General features: G+C 51.2%; 1 protein-coding gene across 2 annotated transcripts in view; it reads left to right on the top strand.

Annotated features, from left to right (window-relative positions):
* Positions 1-24892, top strand: part of PIGL (phosphatidylinositol glycan anchor biosynthesis class L) — a 53473-nt gene extending 28581 nt beyond the window's left edge. The window contains exons 3-7 of one of the 2 annotated variants that reach the window (XM_061176744.1): positions 12182-12272; positions 15370-15437; positions 16850-16881; positions 18314-18447; positions 23258-24892. In XM_061176744.1, coding sequence (XP_061032727.1) covers positions 12182-12272; positions 15370-15437; positions 16850-16881; positions 18314-18447; positions 23258-23272 — 340 coding nt within the window. In that variant the 3' untranslated portion in view covers positions 23273-24892. The other variant, XM_061176743.1, reaches the window with a different exon arrangement.
* Positions 24893-25300: the final 408 nt, after the last annotated feature.

Below are 25300 nucleotides of genomic sequence, written 5' to 3' on the forward strand. Positions count from 1 at the left end.
CGCGGAGCCCTAACCACCGGCCCCCGGGGAAGTCCCCGCGATTAACATTAACTTTGTTGAGTTAGAGTAAGAACCCACTTGGGCTCCATCAGAACCCATCGATCAAAGTCTCATGTCTAGTTCACCTCCCGGCCTGTCTGTCGGGGTACTCAGGAGCCCCTGCAGGTCAGCCACAGCTTTGGAGTCACCCCTGACACTTAGTTGCTCCTGGGCAGCCGTTCACCTCACCAGGCCCTTCTCACAGCTGCTGGAATTCTTTGTAGGGAGGATGCTCGCGTGCGTCCCCACGAATTTGGGTGGCCACCAGCCCACTACTGTTTCACAAACCATCGGGCCCTGTGCTCTTCGTGCCCGTGACCAGCACCCCGTCGCCCTCGGGGCTGGGAGTGTCGGGTACATGTGAGTGTCCGTCCAGAGCCATCAGTCAACTCCAGCCGCTCTTCTCAGTCTCCCTCACAGCCTCCCTGTCCCGCCAGCCCTTTCACTGCAGACCTTCCTCAGCCTCCTCTCAGGCCTCTTCCGGGCAGTATGAAATGTCACCTCTGCTGCCGGCACCACCGTCCCTCCCGCGTGGTCACCGTGGCGGGTGCCTGGGTCCTCTCAGTTTCCCCCTGCTTCTGCTCGGCCCTCCAGCCGTGTCTCCATTTAGTCTCCATCTTTCTACCCCACCGTCTGCATCCAGGGTTCTGCGGAGACGTCCCCTCGCTGATACCCTCCCAAAATGTAGGTCGAATCCACAGAAACCTTTGAAGGCCCCCTGCTGGGCCGATGACAGTCAGGTCACGTGAGCCTGGCTCTTCTCCCTCACATTTGTGATCTAATCACGTGGGCCGTCTGCCATGGACCACACTTCTCTGTGGCCTGACACCCCATCACCCATTTCCTTCCTTGGCATCAGATTCCCTTCCAATCAAGAATCAGGTCACGAGCTGACCTTTATTGGACCCTGACCACAGGCCAGGCTCTGTTCTAAGTGTCTATCAGGTATTATCTCATTTCATCCTCACAGCAGCCGACGGAGCGGGAACCGTTAGCCCTGCGCAAGCCCGTAGCTCTGCTCCCTGCGTGGTACATCCATCCCCTGCAGCCACACGTTGCCCAGGATTTACCTCCGTCTCTCCTTTTGCCCTCACCAGGCAGCTTTACTCTCTACCAAGTCAGCTGACTTGTTTGCCGCATCCTCAGACATCCTCAGGGCTACACAAACCCTTCCGCAGACTCTGGGTCCGACTCCGGGTCCTGCAGGCCTCCCTTCTCACTTCCTCCCAAACTTCTTGAAGCTCTTGGTGCTGCTTTCTCACCACCCACTGACCCCGTCCTTCTGCACTGCCTGCCCCTCTTCATGGGCACTGCTTCCAGGGCCAGCCCTGGTCTCTCAAGGGGTGAAATCCAGCGGCCTTTTCTTCCTCAAGCCCTGCGCGGCCCTGGTCCCGTTGACAGCTCTGCGCTGTCTTTGCTCCACCAGACCCGATCCTCTTCCCCCATCCCGACTCAAGAGCTCGCCAAGCTACAGTTCTGGTTCTTGCTCCCTTGAGGCTATTCCCGGAGAGCTTCTCCATGGCTACAGCTTCTTCATGAGAATTATTTTTTTTAACATGCTGTTGTAATTTTGATGATCTTAAAACGAACCCAAAAAAGTAAGCACCATTTGGATGAGCTCTCTATAGTTGGGTACCACCAATTTCAGTGCCCATCCTGGCACTTTGGATCATCACACCAAGTGATGACTAAATAAAGCGATGGCATCTGACTGTAAGGAAGGCACTGTTTCTAAACGTGGAGCCCTTGTGTGTGATGCTGGAATCACCTTCAATGTTGTGTTCTTCCTTATTCATGATGGATGAACCATCCAATCAGCTGCTAAATCTGGCAAAGTCTCCTTCCGTAAGAGCTCCTGGCGCCTTGCTCTCTTCCATCCGCATGGCCACGTCTTTGAACTGGACCTTGCCGATGCCTCGCTATGCTCCACTCCCCCAGTTTACCCCTCACTGTTCCCAGGTTGATTTCCTGAAGCAAACCTGATCTGCCCACTGCCCTGCAGAAACCACCCCGTGCTCCTCCCTGTACGACAGTCTCTATACGGGGGCAGGTGCCCCCTGCCCAGCGAAACTAGACTTGTGGTCTCAGCCACAGCCCCGTACTCAGCCTGCACACCGTGCTCTGCTCTCCTCCTCTTACTGGAGCTCTGGCCCCTGCCGGGAGGCCTGTTCCTCCCAACCCAGCACAGACGCCTCCACCTCCACAGAAGTCTTTTTTATCCACACTGTGCAACCTTAAGTTTTCCTCTCTGATCCCCCGTAGCAACGTGTTTGGCTGTTTCTGATGGTGCCGTTTGTCCTGGATTTTGCTACTTGAGCACTGGTCTGGTCCTCCTGCACCCACAGTGCCTTGCAGCCCAGTGGAACCTCCAAGTTAAGGTTCCCTTTCATCCTAAGCTGCCCTGGCTCCCTGGTTCAGCCCCCCTACCCCACCCTTTGGGACTCCAGGGTGTCCTGGTGAGCAGGCCAAGTGGTCCGGGGGACTCCGCACCCCACCCTCTGGCTTTCTGTCTGTTTTTTTGTTTTGTTTTGTTTTGTACATGTCTGCTCTTGTTTCTTGGCATGTGACAGCGTCTCGGGTGCTTGCCAAAATTAGGGATGAACCCCTTCTCTGACATAACCCTAAATTTGGCTTTTTTAGAAAAAGGAATGAGGCAGACGTTTCAGGCACCAGAAGATTGAGAGACCCATCAAAAGTTTAGGCTATGGCCCTTCCTTCTCTGTTCTGAGAACGTTATTACACAGCCTCTGCTCAGGGGAGCCCTTGTGTGTCCGGTGGGGAGAGGGGAGGGGTCCGGACACAGGCCTGGGCCTCTCCAGCAGAACCCTGTGACCTCTGAAGGGAGTTCAGTGAGCACGTTCTGTTTTTCAGTTGCCACGTAAGACAGCTAATAAATTAGCAATTTTTGGAAAAGAATTTCTCACCTTGCAAGCTTTGCACACTTTGTTGTGATACTAACATAAAACGCATCTTTCAGAGAAAGGAGAGCTACAGGTATACCTAACAGTCATGATTTGCTTTTTGTCCTTGAGAAACGAAGATCCATTGTACGGTTAGGGTGGGGAGCCTATGTGGACGAGGGTCTCCTGGGACATCTGATCGTTGTCTGGGCTCTTAAACTGCTTAAGGAGGGGCCCCTGTCAGAGCGGACACTTCACAGACACAGGCTGGTCTATTTCACTTCTCTCTCTCTCTCTCTCTGTTCTTTCCTTTCTCCCCCTCCTCCTCTTCCCCAGGTTTCTATTCCTCTCTACTCCTCTTAGGCTGGTCCCTGGCGATCAAGGGACGCCCCGCAGCCGCCCGCCCGCTTCGCAAGGTCCCCGCACCGGCCCCAGCCCGGCGGATCCCCCGGGGTCTCGGGCGCACCCAGCGGCTCCGGCCACGCGTTGGCCTGGGCGCGGCTCTTGCAGCCCGAGGTCCGGGGCCCGGGCCCAGGTGATCTGCCAGCACTCCGCTCGCCCGCCTCCGGTTAGCGCTGAACTCAGATGACCTTTGCCCGCCTGTCTGACAGAGGAAGCCCCGGGGTTTAGAAATGTGCCGGAGGGAGGCTGGGGAGGAGGCAGGCAGACGAGCCACAGGACCAAATAAGGGCGTGCGCGGCGCCCGCGGGGCGCGGTGATCAGCCCCCGGCCCGTGTCCCACGCCGCGGTTCCCACCGGCTAGCCCGTCTCCCCGGGGGGAAGGGGGAGGAGGAGGGCCCACCGCCCCCTTCCCCCCCTCCCGGGACGACGCCCCCATTGGGCCCGGGCAAGTCACTAGACAGAGCAGAGCAGGTCGGAGTCCGAGGCTGCTCCGCCGGCAGCAAAACAAACTTCATTCTATGACCCTCACAGGCCGAGCGCGAAGGTCTAGGGCAGGGCTAGGTTTGGGGCATTTTCCAGCGGAATTAACAGCGCGCTTGTTAACTGCACCCCGGGGAGGGCCGCTTCCTCGGCTGTGTCGGGTCGCGTTCCGCCCGCTCAGGGTCGCAGGGCCGCGTCCTTACGAGGTGCTCCCCGCGCTTCTGCGGCCCCCGCCAGCCCGCAAACCCTCCTCCCCCCGCAGCAGCCAAGCCCCTTCCCCCGCCTCCCCGGGCCTTGTACCCGCGTTGGCGCCCGCGCTTGGCGCCGAGGGCATGTCCAGCCCGCACGGGTAAACGTGCAGGGACCCCCTCCCCTCTGGGAGCCCCGCCCTGCCGTGCCCTGCGCGGTGCGTGCCGGCACCACCCACGACACCTCCCCGCGGCCAGGAGGCCGACGGCCCGTCGCCCGGGCCAGCCCTGCCCCTGCGCGGAGTCCGTCACGCGTGCTCAGCCCTAAAGGACTGGAGAGCTGACCACCCCGCCCCCGGAGATCAGTACCTGCCTCTTTCTCCTCCCGGACAGATGCACGATTCTGAGATGCCTGCCCTCTACGCAGTCCTGCAGCCCGCGGGTCCCCGCAGCCAGCCCGCAACTCAGCACCGCCTCCCTCCCCGTGCGGCTTCCCTCCTGCTCCCGGATCACACCTCCCAATAGGCCTTCGTCCTGGCCCTGCTTTCTGGGGAGCCCAGGCCAGGATACCTGGCCACTTGAAGACACCCAGAGCCCTTTATTTGGAAGTTCTCTCACAGGCTGTTTTCAAAATTCAATTCCTCTATATAGATTTCCTCTTTCATATGAGTCTCATTCTTAAGTCAGGAGCAAAATTAAAGTTTAGTAACTGGAGTTCTTTTTTTTTTTGGTTTTGCTTTAACATTCCTTTCCTTGGGTGTATCTAAGTTTCTTTGCTTTTACTTTGAACATGCCCTAAAACTCTGTTATCTTTAGCATTTTTCATAAACCACAATTCAGGAAGTTAGAGAAATTGCTCCCTGGTGGCAGAACAACAGAACTGCCGGCCTCTTTCCCCCTGTAATTGCAGTGAAAGTGGTGTCTCTGCCTGATCGGACTTTGACTTTTAGGCTGATTATTTCCTTAGAGTCAATTTCTAGAAAGATAAGGTCAGAGAGCACGAATAATCGCACGTAGCCAAACTGCCCTTGCACACAGGTGCAGCCATTTAAGCTCGACCGGGGGACAGAACCGCACCCTTTCCTATGAGCCCTCCTCCACACCATGTCCTGCTTTCATTTTGCATTTGTTTGACTCTTTCTGAGAATCAAAAGAATATATGTTGGCAGCTTGCATTTCTTGCTTTGTAAAGTGCCTGTTTTCTTTAAACAATCTTTCCTAGGTCTTTTTAATGTTTTAAGTAGTCTCCAGTCTTCGTCTGTAAACAACCTTGGAAATTCCACCCCCATTCCTGGTTCTCCACGGCTGGCTTCTTTATCAGGAAACATCACCTGATTGACTAGAGATTTAGAGTGAGGAGCGGGAGAGACCGCGGGCCTCTTGATTGTGACTTGCCAGACATTTCAGAGCAGCTTCAGCTTGACCATTTCTGGGCTGAAGGGCTCTGTAGGCGGGAATTCTCCTGGAAGGAGAAGGCGTGTCAGGTAAGGGCGCCTGGTGCAATCCCTGCTTGTCCTTGTCCTCAGGTCTTCAGAGGTGTCATCTCTGCTCTACTTGGCCAAACCTGGCCAGAAACTTGTTTTCAGCCCACCATATCCTGTCTCAGCCAGAAAGGGTTACTCAGCTTTACATCTTAGCAGAGCTACCCAGGCATAGATCAGCGTCTGAGGCATTTCCATACTCTTTTCATTAAAATTGCAATAAAAGCCAAGAAGGAGCTTGCTAATAATTAAAGGAAGTTTCTAGGACCTCTCAATAGTTCGCCTGCTCAGATCTGGGTTCGGGGAGAGGAACAAGCAGCTGCAGAATACCTGTCAGCCGCTGAAGCGAACCCACCACATTTGCCTCAGGTAGGAGGGCGAGTCCGGATGTTCCTCAAATATGAAGCCTGACTACTCTTAGGGCTTGACCTCTGCTTTCCTATTGGCTCTGAATTACATCCACGTGATTTCCCAGGAGAAGGGCTGGTTAACAAGATGAAATTGGGGCCCTGACAACACACGTGTTCCCTTACAGCCCCACTCAGCCAGCTATCGGCGCCTACTCCACGTGTAACTCATTCCCTTCCAACCCGCTCTCTCCAGCTGTCACAGGATGTAAGTGAACTGGCCTTTTCAGGGAGCTCTTAGGGATAAGGAAGTAGGTACAAAACACCTGAGATGTTTAGAAAGACTGGCGCTCTGGATAAGAGTTGTCCCTGTTAGTCTTTCCTTCCAGCCTGTGAAGTGCACGGCTCTCTCTCCGTGATGCTGTTCCTTGTGAGTTAACATGCTTTCCACCTCCTCCTCTTTTTCTTTAAATTTTTTATACTGTTTTATTTGTTTATTTATTTATTTTTGGCCATGCCACACGGCATGTGGGATCTTGGTTCCCCAACCAGGGGTTGAACCCTGCAGTGGAAGCACGGAGTCTTAACCACTAGACCGCCAGGGAAGTCCCTTCACCTCCTCTTAACACGGTTCCTCAGAGGGAGATCTACCCAGGTTCTCCTCACTTCACCTTTGACCCCGAAGGTACGTCTCTATGATTTTATCCCAAGGAAATATTGAGAGATGCATACAAACAGTTACGTATTAGGATGCTAGTTACCACCTTATTTCAATAATAAAAATTGGAAACAACCTAAATAATCAATAAAATGGAGGCTTTACAAAATTCTGGCGTATATAAATCAGGATCTGGTTATGCAGCAAATCACAGGAAACCCACAATAACTACAATAACTGTGATAGGAGTTGCACCGTCTGGGCCTGGTGTGAAGGGCCAGGGCTCCTTCTCTGTGGCGACTCCACTGTGTCTGGCTTTCATACCTAAGGCTACTTCACGCACCAAAACGGCTGCTTCAACTCCAGTCACCCTCCGCCGACTCCGGCCAGCAAGAAGCAGGACAGCACAAAGGAAAACAGGGCAAAGGCCACTCACCAGCTCTCCCGTAAGGAGGGGTCCAACGGCTGACTCACACTTGTGTTTACACCTCTGCCAGCATGTTTATCTAAGGTGGAATTGTTAATCCATCAGAGAAGAAAGGAACTATTGCAGAAGTTATTACTTGGACCCAAGCCTTGAGTTGATTAGGGTTGAACTTCAGGAAGAAGACAACTCACGTAGTTGGTCTCAAAGGAGTCACTTTTTCTACATTTCTCTGTTTGAAGTTTCCCAGTATCAAATTTTATATTTTCCTACCTTGAGGGGAAGTGGTCCCATTGGGATGCCTTGCTCCCCTCTGCAATTCATATATATACATATATATATATATATATATTTTTTTTTTTTGTCCCTAATCTGTTTTATAAAATTGCTATCTTCCAAAGCTCTTACTTTTATGTTCCAACCCCCAAAGGCAGGTAGGTACATCTGCCTGTGGCTCAGCCAACCACTTAAGCTTCTCAGTGCGGTCGGTGCCTGGCACACGGCAGAGCTCATTTATTGTTGTTGTTTATTTACATAAACTGGGTTGACTTGAATTGTGCAAAGTACCACATGAGACATAGGTGAGACACAGATCTATTCTCATACTTGACTACAGGTAGAGAGACACACAAAACAATGGAAATTAGCAGAACGTTGCACTAATTAGGTGTGAAGTGTGGCTGTCCCAAGCCATAGTTGGTAGAAAAGTTCAGTAAGGTTCCTAAATGCAAGGAAGTTCGTAGTAAAGAATTTGGCCATGTCCAAAAAGAGGTCTGGCCTTTGCGCTTGGCTTCTGGGAAGTAATCTCTGGCATACCTGATGGCAGTGCCTTTGTTTGGGGATGGGGTGGCACCACATCGGAGCTTCGGGTGGGGCTGTGGGTCACGCGGTGTCAAGCTCACCTGGAGGCTGAGATCAACCACCTGGGCAGCCGGTCAGCAACCAATCAATCCTGACTAAGTGATGGAGCCCTGATAAGAACTCTGACCACACAGCTCGCGTGAGCGCCCCCGGTTGGCGGCGATGCTCCGTGTGTACTGTGACATGTCAGTGCTGGGAGAATAGCGCCCAGACTCCACAGGGAGAGGACAACAGACCATCCGCCTTTAGAATGCCCCGGACTCTGCCCTACGTGTCTCTTCCTTTTCTGATTTTACTCTTTTACTTTGTATCCTTTCCCGGTAAAAACCTGTTAACTGTGCCCATCATAGCTCTCGGTGAGTTCTGCGAGTGCTTCCAGGGAATTATCACCCCGAGGGTGGCTGGGGGAACCCCTGGACTTGCAGTTATTTTCAGAAATGAGGGCCCCAAACTCCATCCAGAAGGGTCCGTGGAGGAGGCTCTACAGGATGTGTTAGATTTGGCTGGGTAGAAAGAAGAGCAGAGAGGAATCCCAAGTTATCAGAGGCCGGAGGCCGCGTGAAGGGAGGACTCCAGGGACAGGGAAGCAGAAGGCTGTTTTCCTGACTTCGATGATGTCACCTCTCCGGGATGATGTCACGTTCCAGTCCCATCACAGACAGACTTCGAGCAAGATAGCGTGAGACTCTGGGGAGACCATCTCTACATGCTCAGCCCTCATCAGACCCACAGATCGGCAGCCACTGGGGGACACTAGTCCAAAATCAATGTCAGTTCTTCCTCATGATGACAAGTAATCCCTCTGTCTCTTGGGAAATGGGAAAACATTACAAAATAATAAGGGGAAGACAACATATAACGCGTGCCTACTCTGTGCCAGGCACTATTCCAGTGCAAAGTACCCAGTAATGAACAAACACTGCACTAGGAAAAGGCCATCGGGAAGCACTGGGAGCGTGGCTGAGCTCTGGGAAAGTAAAGGGAACAGGATGCTATTTACCATCCAAGACCCCTCCTCTTTCCTAAAAACTACCATCCATGGTCAGTGTTTTAACCTCCCTCAGAAACTTCTCGCAACATAAAGTCCTAGAAGTCAGGGCTCTCAGGAGGTCACCAGGTGTGGCCCAGGTTCTCCCAGCTTTCCTGATGACACAGCGCGTGCCCCGGTCACCTGGTGAGCAGGGAGCTGGAACTCGGGTGTTCTGTGGTCCGTCCTGGCATCACATTGCCTCCTGGTGACATTGGACCCTCTGAGCGTGGGCGGTGCTCCATCCCTGAGCTGCGGGGGTGAAGCTGCCCATCAAGCACTGCCACGTCTCCCTTCCCTGAGCCTGGAATCCTGCTTGCCCGGCAGTGGCCTCCACGACCTCCTGACGGTGCTCCCTGCTGCCCTCCACACCCGAGCAGCTAGTGGGCTACTGCATTCCCAGAGGGGTGGACAAGGTCGACAGGCAGGTGGCCAGACTGCTGCTGCCCTTCGAAGGCTTAGGGTCAAGACGGGGATGCAGGGACTTCCCTGGCGGTCCGGTGGCTAAGACTCCGCGCTCCCAATGCAGGGGGCCCAGGTTCGATCCCTGGTCAGGAAACTAGATCCCACATGACGTAACTAAGACCCGGTGCAGCCAAATAAATAAATATTTTTTAAAAAACCAACAAACTGGGATGCAGTTGAAAGCAGACGTGCATTGGGCACCTGCCGGGAGCACTACCAAACACCTTATGCCTTTGCTCAGGACCAGTGGACACCACACTTTCCAGGCTCCCTTGCCAGTCAACTGGCTTCTCAACAGGTCTGACAATAGGTGGCTGTGATGGGAGACTGAAGGCAGAGGAGGGGAAAACCAGGGTCTTTCCTGCTCCCTCCACCTCGGGCAGCACCTCCGTCAGCAGCTAAATGTTCTCCGTGACTCCAGCCACTGCCCTTGTAGTTCCCGCCATCACCCCGTCCCTAGACTCTGATGTCCCACCCTAGAGGTGACAGTGGCTTCTCCAGTCTCCGATCGTCTCCTTGTTCCCTGCTGGGCGCCTCAGCTCTTCCCATCAATGGGGTAAGCAATTCTCTGTATTAAATTCCCTCCGAAATACCTGGTGGTTTCTGTTTTCCTAGCTGGCCCCTGCTAACGTAGCACCTGGCCATCAGGGAACTTATAATAGGTTAGAGAATCAAGAATTAAATATATGCAAAATGCTAGTAAAATAAAATGTAGAAATTCTGTACATATACTAAAAATGACTAAATTGTACATTTTAAATGGGTAGGTTTTATAGTATGTAAATTATACCTCAATAAAGTTGTTTTAAAATATCCAGGAAAAAATGAAGTAAAATGTAGGGCGAGTAGATTAGACTAGGGATCTCCACACAGCTCTGATCACAGGCCCCTGACAAAAAGCAACAAAATCGGAGTATATGTACTGCCAGTATCTGTGCGCTTACTTAAATTGTATACGTGTCAAACTCTGTTAATGTATGATACCTTATAAAATAGCTACAAGATAGACATTTAAACAGATAGAGACACATAAATAGAAATTATGGCAATTTCTTGCTTAACCTCAGTGGACCATCTTACACATCTCCTGGGATGCCTAGACCCCACTATGAAACCAGCGACCACTGATGCAGGCAGTCAGCAGAGATCTCCGCAAGGGACTTCCAGAGCAAGGAAAAAAGATGGGGGACCCCTGCCTTCCTTCCTTTCTGAAGGGGCCTAAATTAGGCTAATGCCTCAATAACAGCCACCACTTTATGACCCTCTTCTGACATTTACACATCGCTTGACAGTTTTAGAATGTAAAGTTTCTCACATAGGTCCACTTTATGACCCTCTTCTGACATTTACACATCGCTTTACAGTTTTAGAATGTAAAGTTTGTCACATAGGTTATCTCATTTACTCGCCCAAATCAAGAGAAGAGGGTCAAATAGGAGACAGACTGGGGCGATCTCGAATGCCTGACCAAGAGGAGTTTGGACTAGATCCAAGAGCGGTGCTGACGCATCAGATGTATCGGGTTACAGAGGGGCGTGTCGACAGTCCAGAGTCCCCCAAATAGCTGACTTCCTCTTTCAGGGTAGAGGCCCTGAAAGAACCTCAGGGAGCAATACTTATTCCCATGGGCCTGGCTCTGAGGGAGGTGCCCAGAAGGCGGCAGTGAGCTCCCCACTCGGGGGCTCACCTTTCAGCACTTCAGACCCAAGAACTAGGCTTAGCCAACAGCCATCCTACCCTTTCTCTTACACTGCTTCTCCATCCATGTGACTATCATTGGTAAATCCAGCTTCCAAAATGACGCCTTGATACCTTTATGTGGGCCTCCCAGCCAGGGGCGTGTGTGCAGCTGTTTTCACTCCAGGGTGTCTTCCTGTCTCTCTTGCTGTTGAGCTCAGCAGGCCATGTTCTCCATCCCATATTCACCTCCCTCCCAGGGAACAAGGCAGGACTCTGTCCTGGTCCCTCCCTCTCCCTTTCTCCCTGTCCAGTCCCCTCAGCTGAGCTGTCTGTCCTGTCGCGGGGGAACAGCTGGCAGGACAGTGCTCTGAAAAGCCTGAAGCCACCTCTGCAGGAGGCTCCCCAGGGTGTGGAAGAGGTAGCCAAGGAAGCACAGAAAGTAGCTGCGTTGTCTAGTGCTGAGGGTCATGTCCTTTTCCTACTGAAACACCTCCAGCGACTCTCCTTTGACCAAAGTCCTAAGTGGGTCCGTTAACGGCCCTTGTCCATGGAGAGGTGACAGCCACCTGCCAGGTGGGGAGCGGAGAGGCCCGTGTCCTCCCAGTAGCAGGTGGGTGTTGCCGGGACCTGAGCCGGCAGGGATGGCCATCTATTTATAAGACTGTGAACAATATCTTCAAACTGAAGGCAGACCACGGCCTTGGCCTCAGATCAGCAGGTGGCAGGGGGAGGGAGCAATAAGGCTTGGAGTCACCTGCAGAGGCCTCTGCCCCTGAGGGTGCCCGGGAGGATGGGGCTGCGGTGCTCCCCAGGGCTGAAACCTCTCTGGTCTACAGTCAGAAAACCTGAGTCATATCCATCCCTAACGACCTTGCAACAAACAGGCTACTTAACTTCATCCATCAAGGCTCCTTCACACCTGTCTGAAGTTAAATGAAGCAACTCCGTACTTTTATCAACGCGCCGTTCCTCTGACTCTTACAAGGAAGACACGTGTCCCTCTGCCCTGCGTCCGAGCTCGTGGGTACCACACCTGTCCCCAGCTCATGGACAGAGCCGTGTCTCTCTGATGTCTGGTCCCTCCCCCGGCCACGAGCCAAAGCCCCCAGAGCGTGTCGTGTTTCGTCCGGATGCCGCTGCCTCCCCTCTGCCCCCCACACCTACCGGAGCCCCGGGGGAAGCCTGCACCGGGTTAGAAACGGTTTCCAGGTTGTGCTTCTTCCTTCCAGGGATTTCCCAGATGACCCCGGCGTGCGGTGGGACACTGAGCGGGTGGCCGACGTCCTCCTCCGGCACGTGGAAGCCAGCCGCATCAACCTGGTAAGGGGATCCTTCCGCTGAAGCCGCATCAACCTGGTAAGGGGATCCTTCCGCTCGAAGCAGAGGCCTAACTGCGTGTGTCTGAAACCCAGCGAGGGACACACACACACTTCCTGAGTCACTGAAATCCCAGCGCTCAGACAGAGGCAGAGATTTTTCCAAAGTGCGCCCTCTTCACCCACCCACTCCCACCCCTGTGCTGCCACCTGAAACCGCAGGACCCCTCGAGCCTGTGCCACGACCCGCTGGCACAGAGCTTTCTACCAAGCGTTTTCGTTTTAAGGTATCACTGTAACTTTGGAGGTAAGTGTTGTTGTAATGCTCACCTTACACTGAGGAAGTTGAGGCCCCCAGAGGCCCAGCAGCTGCCCAGTGTCGCCAAGTGTGAAGCTAGGATTTTAAGCCTGGAGTCCTCACTCCAGAAATTGCGAGGACAAATTCACAGCCCCTGCGGGGAGAACACTCTGGTCACGGTTAGAGCTCTAGTGGGCATTCAATTCACCTGCAGAGGCGGACGGCCCAGGAACACCCACCTCGACTCTCGGGCCCCGCCATCAGTCGATCTTAAGGCTCCAAGGAGGTGTCCACCTCTAAAATAAGAGTGCTAACCCTTCATGAGTTAATACCTAAATCCTACCATTTAAAGACCCAACCACTTGCTTTAAGTTTTGATGAAGCCTCGTTCAAAGATGATCCCTGCTGTGAAGCTTTTATCGGTGATGAATTCTCCAAGTGAACGGATTTGTTAGACCTTTGTTAAGAGCAGATTTTCATGGATATATTAGACCGTCTTTGAGCTCTAATGACAGAAATACAGCGGGAGCTTCGTCCACATGGGCCAAAGGGGCACCTAAGTGGCTGGCTCTGACCCACACAAGGCGGAGGTGCAGGGCTCTGCGCTGGCTGCTCTCTTTGTTCTGGCTGGAAATATGGTCACCCAGAGCCGCATGCCCGCCCCTCCCAGCTGTACTTCCCACAGGGTCTGAGGGTGACAGCTGGAGGGTTCACAGCCCGGGCCTGCTGCCTGGCCTGGATCCTCTTGCCCGCCACCCCCCAGGCCACACTCAGACCCTCTCAGGGCCCCAAGCCTGGCAGGGGGGCAGAGCTGGTCCTCCGGGCTGGCCTGGGGTACAGGGCGGGGCCTGTGAGGTGGGCCGCAGTGGCCCTCGGCACCCCAGCTTCCCCAGGGCCAGTCCCCAAACTCTCCCCTCCCCCGCTTTGATGCATGGGAACGGCTGGTTTCCCAGTAACTCCTGCTTGTAGGATGAACTCCCATCTTTGTGAACTTGGCCGTCTCCGACCTGGACCTTCCTTCGGTGCTGTTTGCTGATCAACAGGGTTGGTCCTTACTGAGGGGCCGGGCTGTTGTTTAGACCGTGTTGCAGCCATGGCCCCGAACATCCAGGGAGGAGCTTCAGGGCACAGACGCTCTGCGTGCCTTTCCTGCTCTCAGAAGAGTCTCCCAAGTCTGTGTCCCAGAAAAGTGATTTGTGGTCCAGGCCCGGCTTAAGACCGCCTTCTCCAAGAGGCTTTCCCTGACTTCTTCAGCCCTCTTTGGGACAGTGTTTGTCGTGTGTCCTGCACCTGTGACACGAGTTGCTGTTTATCCTCTAAAGTACAGACCATGTCTTGTGAGCCACTATCTTCGAGAAGCGAGAGCAGCCCCACTGTTCCCTCTTGTTTACTGGGGTCTGGGTAAGACTTCATTTGCCCAGAGATTTCTGCAGTTTAGCAGGGAAGGTGGATGGAGTTCTGCAAAGAACCGCAGACGCCATTGCTGTCAGGTCCTAACCTGCACGAGTCCAGGGCTAGAGACAGATCAGCTCAGCCCTCCTCGAAGCAGGAAGAGAGGGGGCTTATCAGAAAGTATAGGATGAAGAAGAAACAAGACCTTGGAGAATTTCAGAAGTGATGGAGCCAAACTGCAGTGGCCCCAAGTCCCCAGACCAGGGAGTGTGCCCCAGCTCGCCAGTGACAGCCCAGCCCCGGTGTCACCTCCACCAGAGGGCAGCGGACACTCGGCCTTGACTGCTGTCCAGGTCCTACACTCCCACGTGGCTTCACTTGACCTTCACCTTGACCCAGAGAGAAAAGGCGGGCAGGCCTCACTCTTCCCGTCTCACAGATGAGGAGACCTAGACACTGAAAGTTGACATCACTCCCAGGGTGACATGCTGCAACATGCCTGAGGGGCGGGGGCAGCTAGCGTCAGAGGTGGGAGTGGACACAGGGCCCACACTGGGCTGCGGGGAAGGGTGGGCTCAGAACAGGGTACCTGAGTTCTGGGGTGACCTTTTTTTAATACAGTATATTTTTTAGAGCAGTTTTAGGTTCGCAGCAGAATTGAGCAGAAAGGACATACATAGCCCCCGAGCCCACAATGTGTTACAGTCAGTGAACCAGCGCTGACACAGCATCATCACCCCAAGTCCTGGTTCACTTTAGGGTTCAGTTCTGGTGCTGCACGTCCTGTGGGTTTTGACAAATGTATGACACGTATCCACCATAATGCGATTAGCTTATATGCCTTTTTAAAAAAAATTTCGGGACTTCCCTGGTGGCACAGTGGTTAAGAATCCACCTGCCAATGCAGGGGACACGGGTTCGATCGCTGGTCCGGGAAGATCCCACATGCCGCGGAGCAACTAAGCCCGTGTGCCACAACTACTGAGCCTGCATTCTAGAGCCCGCGTGCCACAACTACTGAAGCCCGTGCGCCTAGAGCCCGTGCTCCACAACAAGAGAAGCCACTGCAATGAGAAGCCCGTGCACCGCAACGAAGAGTAGGCCCCGCTCGCCGCAACTAGAGAAAGCCTGCGCGCAGCAACGAAGACCCAACCCAGCCAAAATAAATAAATTAAATAAATAAATTTATTTAAAAAAAAGAAAAACAGTGAACAGTCAAACCCACAGCCACGGTGTCCACACAGTCGGCCGAACAATGGTCACACACCCCCGACCCGCTCCCACGTCCGTTCAGATACACTCAGAACGTGAACAGGCGCAGGGTTCTGGGTCCTCCTGTCCTTCCCGGGCCGCGGGGACGAGGTGGGAGAGACAGGTTCGGCCCGGAGTGAAACCCTGTGTGTCTCTGCAGGTGGTGACCTTCGACGCGGGGGGTGTGAGCGGCCACAGCAACCACGTTGCTCTGTATGCGGCTGCCAGGTAGGGCGCTCTGACTCTCCGGGCGGCTGGTCTCCCCGTCGCGGTCCACCCTCGAGTCCTGGTGTTATGGTCTCGTCTCCTGAACAGCTGAGTTTCCCCACCCCGGATACGGCAAGTGGGGGAACGGATTTGATCTATCCCTCTGCTTTGGCCACAGAAAGCTTTAGGGCCAAATTTCAGCTCCTTGTAGCACACGCATAGGACTAAGGACTGAGTTCTGTGGATCGGCGTCCCTCCTGGCTGCACCCTCTTTTCCCTCCTCTTACTCCAGCTTATTTGTTCTCTCCTGCTGTGTATTTTGTGCACAATTTCAGATCTTTCTTTGGAGAAGGAGGATGTGCACGTCATAGGAAACCTTACTTGTTCTTTGCAGCCTCTCCATTTTACTGACACGCACCTGCATTTCACCAGTAAAAAAACCCTGATCCTCACACATCTTGAGGGACTTACTCGGGGTCACGCAGACCTAGAGCGTGTGTCCTGACCTCTGGAGCCGTGCTCCCCCTGGACCCGTGAGCAGCTTGCTGGACGTGGCCTGGAGAAGGAGGGGGCAGCCTGATGTGAAGGACTGATTTTATGACCCTCTTCTGAACGCGCCCAATGCTTTTCATGGCTTGAAGTGCCGTTTCCAGGCGCGTCTCCAGGGCCTCTTCCTCCTCCACCTAGATGCTGCCTCCCAGCTCTTTCCCTGGAGATCATCCCCAGGGCTCTACCCAGAGCGCAGGACAAGCCGCCTCTGACCTCAGGGTTTTCTATTCCTCAGGCTCTGCCGGGGGGCGGGTGGCAGGCCTGTAAGTTTATCCGTTCCCTCCCAACTTCTCATCTTTAACCCCTGCTCCCGAGGATCCCTTCCAGATGAGTACGTGTGTCTGTGTGTTGGTGGGGGGAGGGGACTCTGCCCCATCCCTCCATCCCTCAGCTTTCAAAACAACAAGTTCATTGCTGGTGGACCCACCTCACCCCTCCTCTTAAGGCAGTGAGCACAGAAGGGCCTCTACTGGCAGAAGGGGTGGGGCAGGGTGTCAAATAGGAGAAAGGGGCATCAGAGAGGAAATACCAATTAACATTTTAAATATTCTCCACCACTCTCACATCTCAATTTCAAAAGAGAAAAACTTCAAAGAGTCCAGTGTCCTTACCTTCATATCTGTTGGGCAAAGCTTGGACCGGGGCACTTCATAAGCCACTGGCCACCTCCAGATCGGCTGACCTTGGGTAAGGGACCCACCCTGGTCCCTTCAGCTGTAGCCAAAGGTGTGGAATCCAGGGAATCTATATGGTGACTTATGCTCAAGAAACTGCCTAGAAACCGACAGTGGAGGGACCCCAGGGTGGGGCAGGCATGGCTCTGAAGGCCCTGCCTGTTAACTGCAGAGGGACGCTCACTCTCACCTGTCCTTTCCCTCCTCCAGGACCCTGCATGCAGAAGGGAAGTTACCTAAAGGTAAGGCCCGTCCCTCTTGTAAAAGGTCACTGTTACTATCCCTGTAGAGTGAAACTGGTAAACATACAGAGAGCTGCCCTCAGCCAAGCCGGGCAGGGCGGGGGTGGGGGGATGCAGGGCCACACTCTCCTGACGCAGCTCAGTGTGCCTGTCTCGGCGGGTCCCGGGGTCTTGAAATCAGGTTGTATCCACTGGGAAGTACCCTCCGGGTGTGAGGGAGGAGCGTGTAGTCGGGGCTCTCCGGAGAAACACAACCACACAGGACACACAGGTAGACAGATATGGTGCTATATGCACTTATATATATACATATAAAGTAAGGAATTGGCTCACACGATTACGGAGGCTGAGAAAGCTCGGGATCCGCCGTCGGCAAGCCGGAGGCCCAGGAGAGCTGGGGCGTCACTCAGCCTGAGAACAGGGGAGCCGATGGTGTAAATCTCAGTCTCGGGGCAGAAGACCGATGTCCAGCTCTGCAGTCAGATGGACAGGAATGGATTCTCCCTTCCTCCGCCTTCTGTCCGGGCCCTCAATGGATTGGATGAGGCCCACCCATGCTGGGGAAGCCTTCTGCTTTACCAAGTCATCCAATTCAACCGTGAAACACAGACACACCCAGAAACAACGTTTAGCCGAGTATCTGAGCACGCAGGACCCAGTCGGGCTGACACAGGAAGCTAACCACCTCCGCAGGCCTTGCCCCTCACCCACCTGGTTTCTCCCTGGCCAGGTCTGCTCCGCCTCTGGTACCCTTTCAGGATGTCCACCCAAACCCACACCCATCCCCCAGTTAACTGGCCAGGCTGTGGGTGACGGATGGGTGCCGGACGGGTCTGAAACTCTTCCCAACTCACAGGAAGGCGTCTGACCCGCTTGGCCAGTTTCTGTGCAACACCCCCTAACCTCCCGGAGCTGGCTTCTGTCACGATGTGCACCCTCACAGGAGAGCCCTGGGGATGGAATGATGGCCCTTCTGGCTGGTGGTGCCACGGGGGCTTCGGAACACGACTCTAATGTGTTTGATCCTTGTATCAACCCTGGGAAACAGGCCAGTCCCACACTCAGGACCAACACCATCATACAGGTGGGGAAACTGAGGCTCACAGAGGTGAAAGGACCTCCCCAAGCCCGTCAGTTCTTTAGTGACGAGCAGGAACCAGGTCTCTGGCCTCCCAGGACAGAAATCCTATCTGCATCCCCTCTCCCTGGGCCTCGATCCCAGCCTCTAGCAGCCGACCCTTGCCTGCTGGGGGCGCAGAGCAGGTGGAGGGCGGCCGCCAGGTGTTCTGGGGCCCTTTCACCCTTCCTGTCTGTGAGAATGATGGGCAAAGAGCAGCTCTGGTGACACTGCCCTGCCCTGAGCCCGGAGGGAGGGGTGGTGCTCGGGAAGATCTGCCTGAGGCAGCAGGTCCCCCCTCTGCCCACCCCCCAGGGTGCTCGGTGCTCACGCTCCGGTCTGTGAACCTGCTGCGCAAGTACCTCTCACTGCTGGACCTGCCCTGCTCCCTGCTGCTCGCCCGCGACGCCCTCTTCGTGCTCAGCCGCCGAGAGGTGGCCCAGGCCCAGGTGAGCACCGCCCCGGTCACCCCTGTACTCCCCCCCCAGGTCTGCGCCCCGTCCCTGGCTCCTCGAAGCCCCTCACCAAGGCCTTCCACAGCGGTTCTGTCCCCAGAGCTGGCCCGCAGCCAGACCCTGGGAGCCGTAGACCAGGGACTTGCACATTTTCTTCTGATTATAGCAATAATATGTGCTGGAAAAAAAACAATTAACAATACAGGCTCAGTGTAGAAAATCTGGAAATACATAAAAGCAGAAACCCCACTGCCTGCAAGCCCACCCCTCAGGGGTAGTCACTCTTGACAGTATATACGCCCTCCATAAAGAGTATTCATACACAGGCATTTAGAGCGGGAGGCACAGAGCCTGCTTATTTGAAACCTACTTTAGCAACATCATGACCATTTTCTCCAGGGTTATTAGGTGTTCACATTGTAATGTCTGCCTGTGTTCCATGGCATGGGCGCACCATAAAATAGGTCACACACCCCTTACGGTTGGACATCTCGATTCACCGGTTTTTCCCTGTTACACGTGGACCAGAGCTCCCAGCTTGAGCCAAGAGGAACTCAGACCTGCCAGGAGCCTCTGTAAAGAGCCACTGGGGCTGACCACAGGTTGCCGGCTGAGGAGTCAGGCCCAGCGAGGCCCTCCTGGTGAAAACTCTTGGTGGTCAGTGGGGCAGGTGGCCTGAGAAGGCTGCTGAGGAGTTCTAGCCTTGGCCCTTTCCATTTTTGCTATCCAAGTGGAAAGGTTCAAAGGCTAGAACCCATGTTGAGCCATTAAATGAAATAGGTGTGTAAATGGCTATCATTTTCTGGGAAGCAACAGCAGTAAATATCAGAAGTCTTCTCAGAAGTTGTACTTATCTTTTGAAGTTCTTGGTACATTAAGTAGACACAAACGGGTTGCAGAGCAATATATCAATAAATCTATACTTTCTCTGACCCACTAATTTTTATTTCCAGAATTTTATCCTAAAGAAATAAAGTTGTGTCCAGAGACTGATGTACAAGAATGTTCACTAGTATAATTTATGAGGCCCAAAAAAGGAGCTAATATTTAGCAGATAAATGATATGGTACTATATAATCAGAACAATCAGAGTTTTGAAACACATGTAGTGAAAATGTTCCAAAAGTAGGGAGGAAATAGAAACAATTGTGATATTTTGCAGTATTCCTTTGAAAATTTTGAACAAAAAGTAATAGGAAGAAAAGCTTGTAAAAAACCAAACTGGCCATAAATATATAATTACTGGAAGTGCCCATCTTATTGAGTGGGTGCTGCAGCCACTGAAAGATGAGGGAATCTACAAAATTGGCCACCTGGGCAGCAGGATGTGGGAAGCCCCTGTGACTCGGAATCTCTCACAAGTAGACAAGTGTGTTTGGACCACAGAGTTCCTACCTTCCCTCAACGTTTTTCTAAAATGAACATTTTATTCTCACTATGGTCTTCAAAATTGAAACACTATTCTGTGAGTTCACACATCCATTTTGTTTCTGAAAGTCATTTTTATTTAAAAATTTTAGTTGTATTTCCTGTTGAAATGGCGACAGTTCTCTTTATCAGCTTAAAGCTCGCAGGCATCACAGGGGTGTTTACATCTCTAAAGCCACGGATGTTCCGATAGTGAATATAAAATGAGTTTTTTACATAAAGGTTTGCAATGATATTAGCTTAGATTAAAAGCATTAATTATGCTACTTAGAGAAAAACAGGAACCATTTATATAGGTTACATCTAGTTAAATCAGTTGTTGTGATCTATTCTGTTTAAAAAGTGAGCTACACTAGATCTGAATAACAGGATAACATTTCCCCCACTGTATGGCAAGGAGAGCCAGTACATATGGGTACTATTCCTTTTCTTCTTCTTCTAAGAGTGACTGTAATTACCCAGCTTAGCTGATCCATAGGAGTCTGGGCACAAAACAGCCCTATATCAGTTATCTATGCAGGGTAGTGGAGCCAAGGGATTAAGAATGTAGGCTCCACAACCAACCAGATGGCTCTGGGTTCAATCTCAGCTTTACTACCTACTTGCTATTTGAGACGGATGAATCAGTTTCCTCATCTGTTAAAAAAAAGCAATAATAATAGTCCTTTACTCACAGGATTGTTACACTGAGATAGTGCTCGGCTGCATCAGCATCCTCTGCTGTTATCACATCGGGTTTCAGGAGACGGGAGAGGGAGGCCAATCCAGAGGGGTTCGAAGGGCATAGCAGAAGCCAGATCAGGCCATAGCTTGCAGTATGTGGGTGGGAGGAGGCCTGAAGGAGAGGAAGCAGAGCGAAAACGACAAACCGCCGGCGCCAGCACTCATGACCGGTCCTCTGATTCTTCCAGAGAGCCATGTCCTGCCACCGCAGCCAGCTGCTCTGGTTCCGCCACCTCTATGTGCTCTTCTCCCGCTACATGAGAATCAACTCCCTGCACTTCCTCTGAGCCGGGCAGGGCTCTCAGACCCAAGGAACAGAGAGAAAAACGGCCGGGAGCCCGGGGTGTGTCTGGAGCGACTCATCTCCCGGAGCCAAGGAGATCCCAGCATAAGGCTGCGTCCCGGGCCCCTCTCCTCCAAGCTTCTCGGCCTCTAAGCAAAGGGAGGCCCTGCAGGCCAACGGGCTGTCCAGACTTGAGCTTCTTCCTCTGGGGAACAAAACCAGAACCACCGGAACACACACCACCCAAGGAAAATAGCCACCCTGCTAGCTTCTCAAGCTCTTGTGCAAGACAATTTACATAACGGCACAACGTATGTCAGCCCCCTAACACAGACACGCAATTGTCGTAAATGAACGTAAAGTGCCCTGAAATCCCTTCTTAAATGCACTGTATTTTTACCTTGTTTCCAAAGCGGGCTCATCAGACATAAACACATACAAAAGAATGGCCTATACTGAATTAGTTCAACCATAATTCCTTGGATTTATCTTTGTGGCCTACATATCAGATTTGAATCTAGAGAAGACATGTCCGTTTAACGGCATACCATCAAATATCTCACTATCAGTCTTTCGGGAGAAGCAGGAAATAGGAAGAGAGATCTGGAGCTTAACACTCAAGAACCTATGTCCTAAAATGGTGCTACAAACAAAAGGGCAGCAAGGGGTCTGGCTTGGAAGCTATTCCGAGCCAGCTGGTAGTACAGGAAGTGGCCCAAAGAGGGGAAGCTCCAATTCAGAAAGAGAGAAGACACACGTGCCGTTACTGGGAACAGAGTGGATAGGACAGCCCCACAAATGGAAGAGACTGAGAAAACTATAGGAGATGCTATGCACAGTCCAGGGCAACAAAACTGAAAATCGAAAGGAAATGGATGGCTTCCGAGTACATGCTGGACCACCGCCAGACCCTACCGTAATGTCACAGATAGGGTCCAAACACTTCAATCCCATAAAATGCAGGGTTGCATCACTGCAAGATGAATGACAACCAGTTTTTTTAATTTTCCAAGGACTCGGCATCAAGCTTGTGCACCCAAGACCTGAAGGAGGTCAGCGTTCCTGGGCAGGTGGCTGTCCTGCTTTCTTGGCCGATTCCAGGAGTGAGGGAGGGACACCTGTGCAGCAAGATGCTCGGGACCAAATGCATGGCAGCGGTGGGGAGAGGGAGAGGAGCCAGGCTCTGCGAGGGGCTGCGGCTGGCGTGGCGGCTGTCTCCGCCCACTGGAGAACTGCACACTGCTCCTTTTGTTGAGCCCTTGCAAAGTAAAAAACGCTCTCCTTAAACTGAGAGAGTCGCATCTGGGGGTCGCCTCCAAACCCCCTTCCACGCCCACCCCCCCCAGTACAGCTTTGGCCACCCACATTTGAGAATAGGAACTAGGGAACAAGAACTGGATTATATCCAATGGTGGGCACCTTATTAATTGGACTTTACATGACTACAATTGACTTAAAAACTGAAAGGGAACAGACCCAATAACCACAGAAGAAATTAGAAAGGTAATTATAACAGATTTTTTTAAGATTCCTAGTCTAGATGGTTTTACAGCTATCTAAATATAATTCCAATATTATTTAGAGCATAAAATAGAAAAGTACTCCAATTCACAGACAAGATAACAAAACATGAAATAGCACCAAAAAAAACCCTGACAATTTTATTTGTGAATATAGATGCAAAAATGTAAAAGAAAATATTAGCAAACTGAATCCAGCAGTGCATCAAAAGAATTACTACTCCATGACCAAGTAGGGTATTATTCCAGAATGCAAGAATGGTTCCACTTTGGGAAATCCATCAACATAATTCATTACATCAACAAATTAAGAAGAAAAACCATATTCTTCTATGCATAGGCGCCGAAAGATAACAAAATTCAGTCACTATTCCTAATAACAACTTTCAAGAAAAATAGGAAAAAAGAATACAATGTAAATATAATAAACACTATTTACCGAAATCTAGCACCTAAAACCAAGTGGACAAGGTAGAAAGGTAAGCTGCCATCATCATGATTATCAAGGTTGTTCTGAAGGGTGAAGCTGATGAAGTAGGACAGAACAACAAAATAACTGATATAAGTATTGGAAGAGACCGCTATGTTTAGAAACCCAAGAGATGTCCATAAAATCTACTAAAATAAATGAGGGAATTTGGTAAGGCAGCTGGATAATAGGTATCTTTACAAAAATCAATAGACTGTCTTTAATTGGCAATAATGTGACAGAAATGAAAATGGGGGGAAAAATCCCATTCTCATCAACTTCAAGAACTATAAAATACCTAGGAATAAGCTCAACATAAAAGATATAAGATCTGTCTAAATGTTATAATCACTATTAAAATTCCAGCTATCTTTTTTGCAGAAACTGACAAATTGATCCTAAAACAATATGGAATTGCAAGACTCAGAAGCCAAAACAATCTTAAAAAAAGAACAAAGTTGTAAGACTCACATGTCCCAATGTTAAAAACTACTACAAAGACCTAAATGTAAGAGCTAAAACTATACAACTCTTAGAAGAAAACACAAATGTTAATCTTTGTGACCTTGGATTAGGCAACAGTTTCTTAAATATGATACCAACAGCACAAGCAACAAAAGGAAAAATAGAAACCTTTGTACATCAAATGACACTATCACGAAAGTGAAATGGAGGCTTCCCTGGTGGCACAGTGGTTAAGAGTCCGTCTGCCAATGCAGGGGACACGGGTTCGAGCCCTGGTCCGGGAAGATCCCACGTGCCGCGGAGCAACTAAGCCCATGCGCCACAACTACTGAGCCAGGGCTCTAGAGAGCCTGCGAGCCACAACTACTGAGCCTGCGCGCCTAGAGCCTGTGCTCCGCAACAAGAGAAGACACCGCAATGAGAAGCCTGCTCACAGCAACGAAGAGTAGCCCCCACTTGCTGCAACTAGAGAAAGCCCACGCACAGCAATGAAGACCCAACGCAGCCAAAAATAAATAAATAAAATAAATAAATTTATTTTAAAAAAAAAGTGAAATGGGAAAAAGTATTGGCAAATCAAATATCTGATAAGGACCTAGTATCCAGAATATATAAACAACAACAAAAAGACAACCTAATTAAAAGATGGGCAAAAGACCTGAATATACATTTATCCAAGATTTTCAAATGGCCAACAAGCACAAGAACATCAGTAGTGATTAGGAAATGCCTATCAAAACCACAGTGAGGGGACTTCCCTGTTGGTCCAGTGGTAGAGAATCCGCCTTCTAATGCAGGGGACACGGGTTTGATCCCTGGTTGGGGAACTAAGATCCCACATGTGGCGGGGCAACTAAGCCCGCGTGCCACAACTAGAGAAGAGAAAAGCCGCACGCCACAAACAGAAGCCCGCGCCGCAACGAAAGATCCCGCGAGCCACAGCTGAGACCCGGCACAGCCAAAAAAACAAAAACAAAACAAAACAAAAAAATTCAATGAGATACTGCTTCACACCCAGTAGAAAGGCAGTGATTAAAACAAACTAACACAGACAATAACAAGTGTTGGTGAGCATATGGAGAAATTGGAACCCTCGAACATTACTGGTGGGAATGTAAAACGGTGCAGCTGCTGTGGAGAACAGTTTCGCTCTTCCTCAGTAACTTAAAGATTTACCATCAGACCCAGCAATTCCAATCCTAGGTATACACCCAAGAAAACTGAAAACATGTCCGTACAAAAACTTGTGCACGAGTGTTCATAGCAGCATTATTCATAACAGCCAAAAAGTGGAAACAACCCAAATGTCCATCAACTGATGAAAAGATAAATATGGCATTTTGTGTATTATTCAGCCATGAAAAGAAATGAAGTGTTGACCCATGCTATAGCGAGGATGAACTTTGAAAAACATTATGCTAAGTAAAATAAGCTAGGCACAAAAGGCCACCTACTGTACGAATCCATTTATGTAAAATGTCCACAACAGGCAAATCCACAGAGACAGAAAGCAGATCGGTGTTTTCCAGGGGTTGGGGGTGGGGAAAGGAGTGATTACTGAGGAGTGGGGGGATTCTTTTGGGGGTGTGCGGTGTTCTGTATTTGGCAGTGGTAAAGGCTGGACAACCTTGTGAATATATAAAAATCACTGAATTCTATGCATTAAAAGGGTAAAATTTATGGTGCATGAATTATATCTCAATTCAAGAAATAATACTGCATTAAAGTGTTCTCGCTTACTCTAAGGATACGCACATGATAAAGCTGGCATCGCTCTCTGAACCTGGTGATACCCACCTTACCTGCTAGCCTAGTAAATACTGCAGAGTACAAATCTTAGTTGTACTTTAACCCAGTTTTAGTGCTTACTGCTTTTCTTTTTTTTTAATGGGATTATTCCTCTAGTATTTTTCTTTTCTTCTTTTTTTTTTTAATGCTTTATTTATTTATTTATTTATT

The sequence above is a fragment of the Eubalaena glacialis genome, chromosome 19 (assembly GCF_028564815.1).
Source record: "Eubalaena glacialis isolate mEubGla1 chromosome 19, mEubGla1.1.hap2.+ XY, whole genome shotgun sequence".
NCBI classification, from domain to species: domain Eukaryota; kingdom Metazoa; phylum Chordata; class Mammalia; order Artiodactyla; family Balaenidae; genus Eubalaena; species Eubalaena glacialis.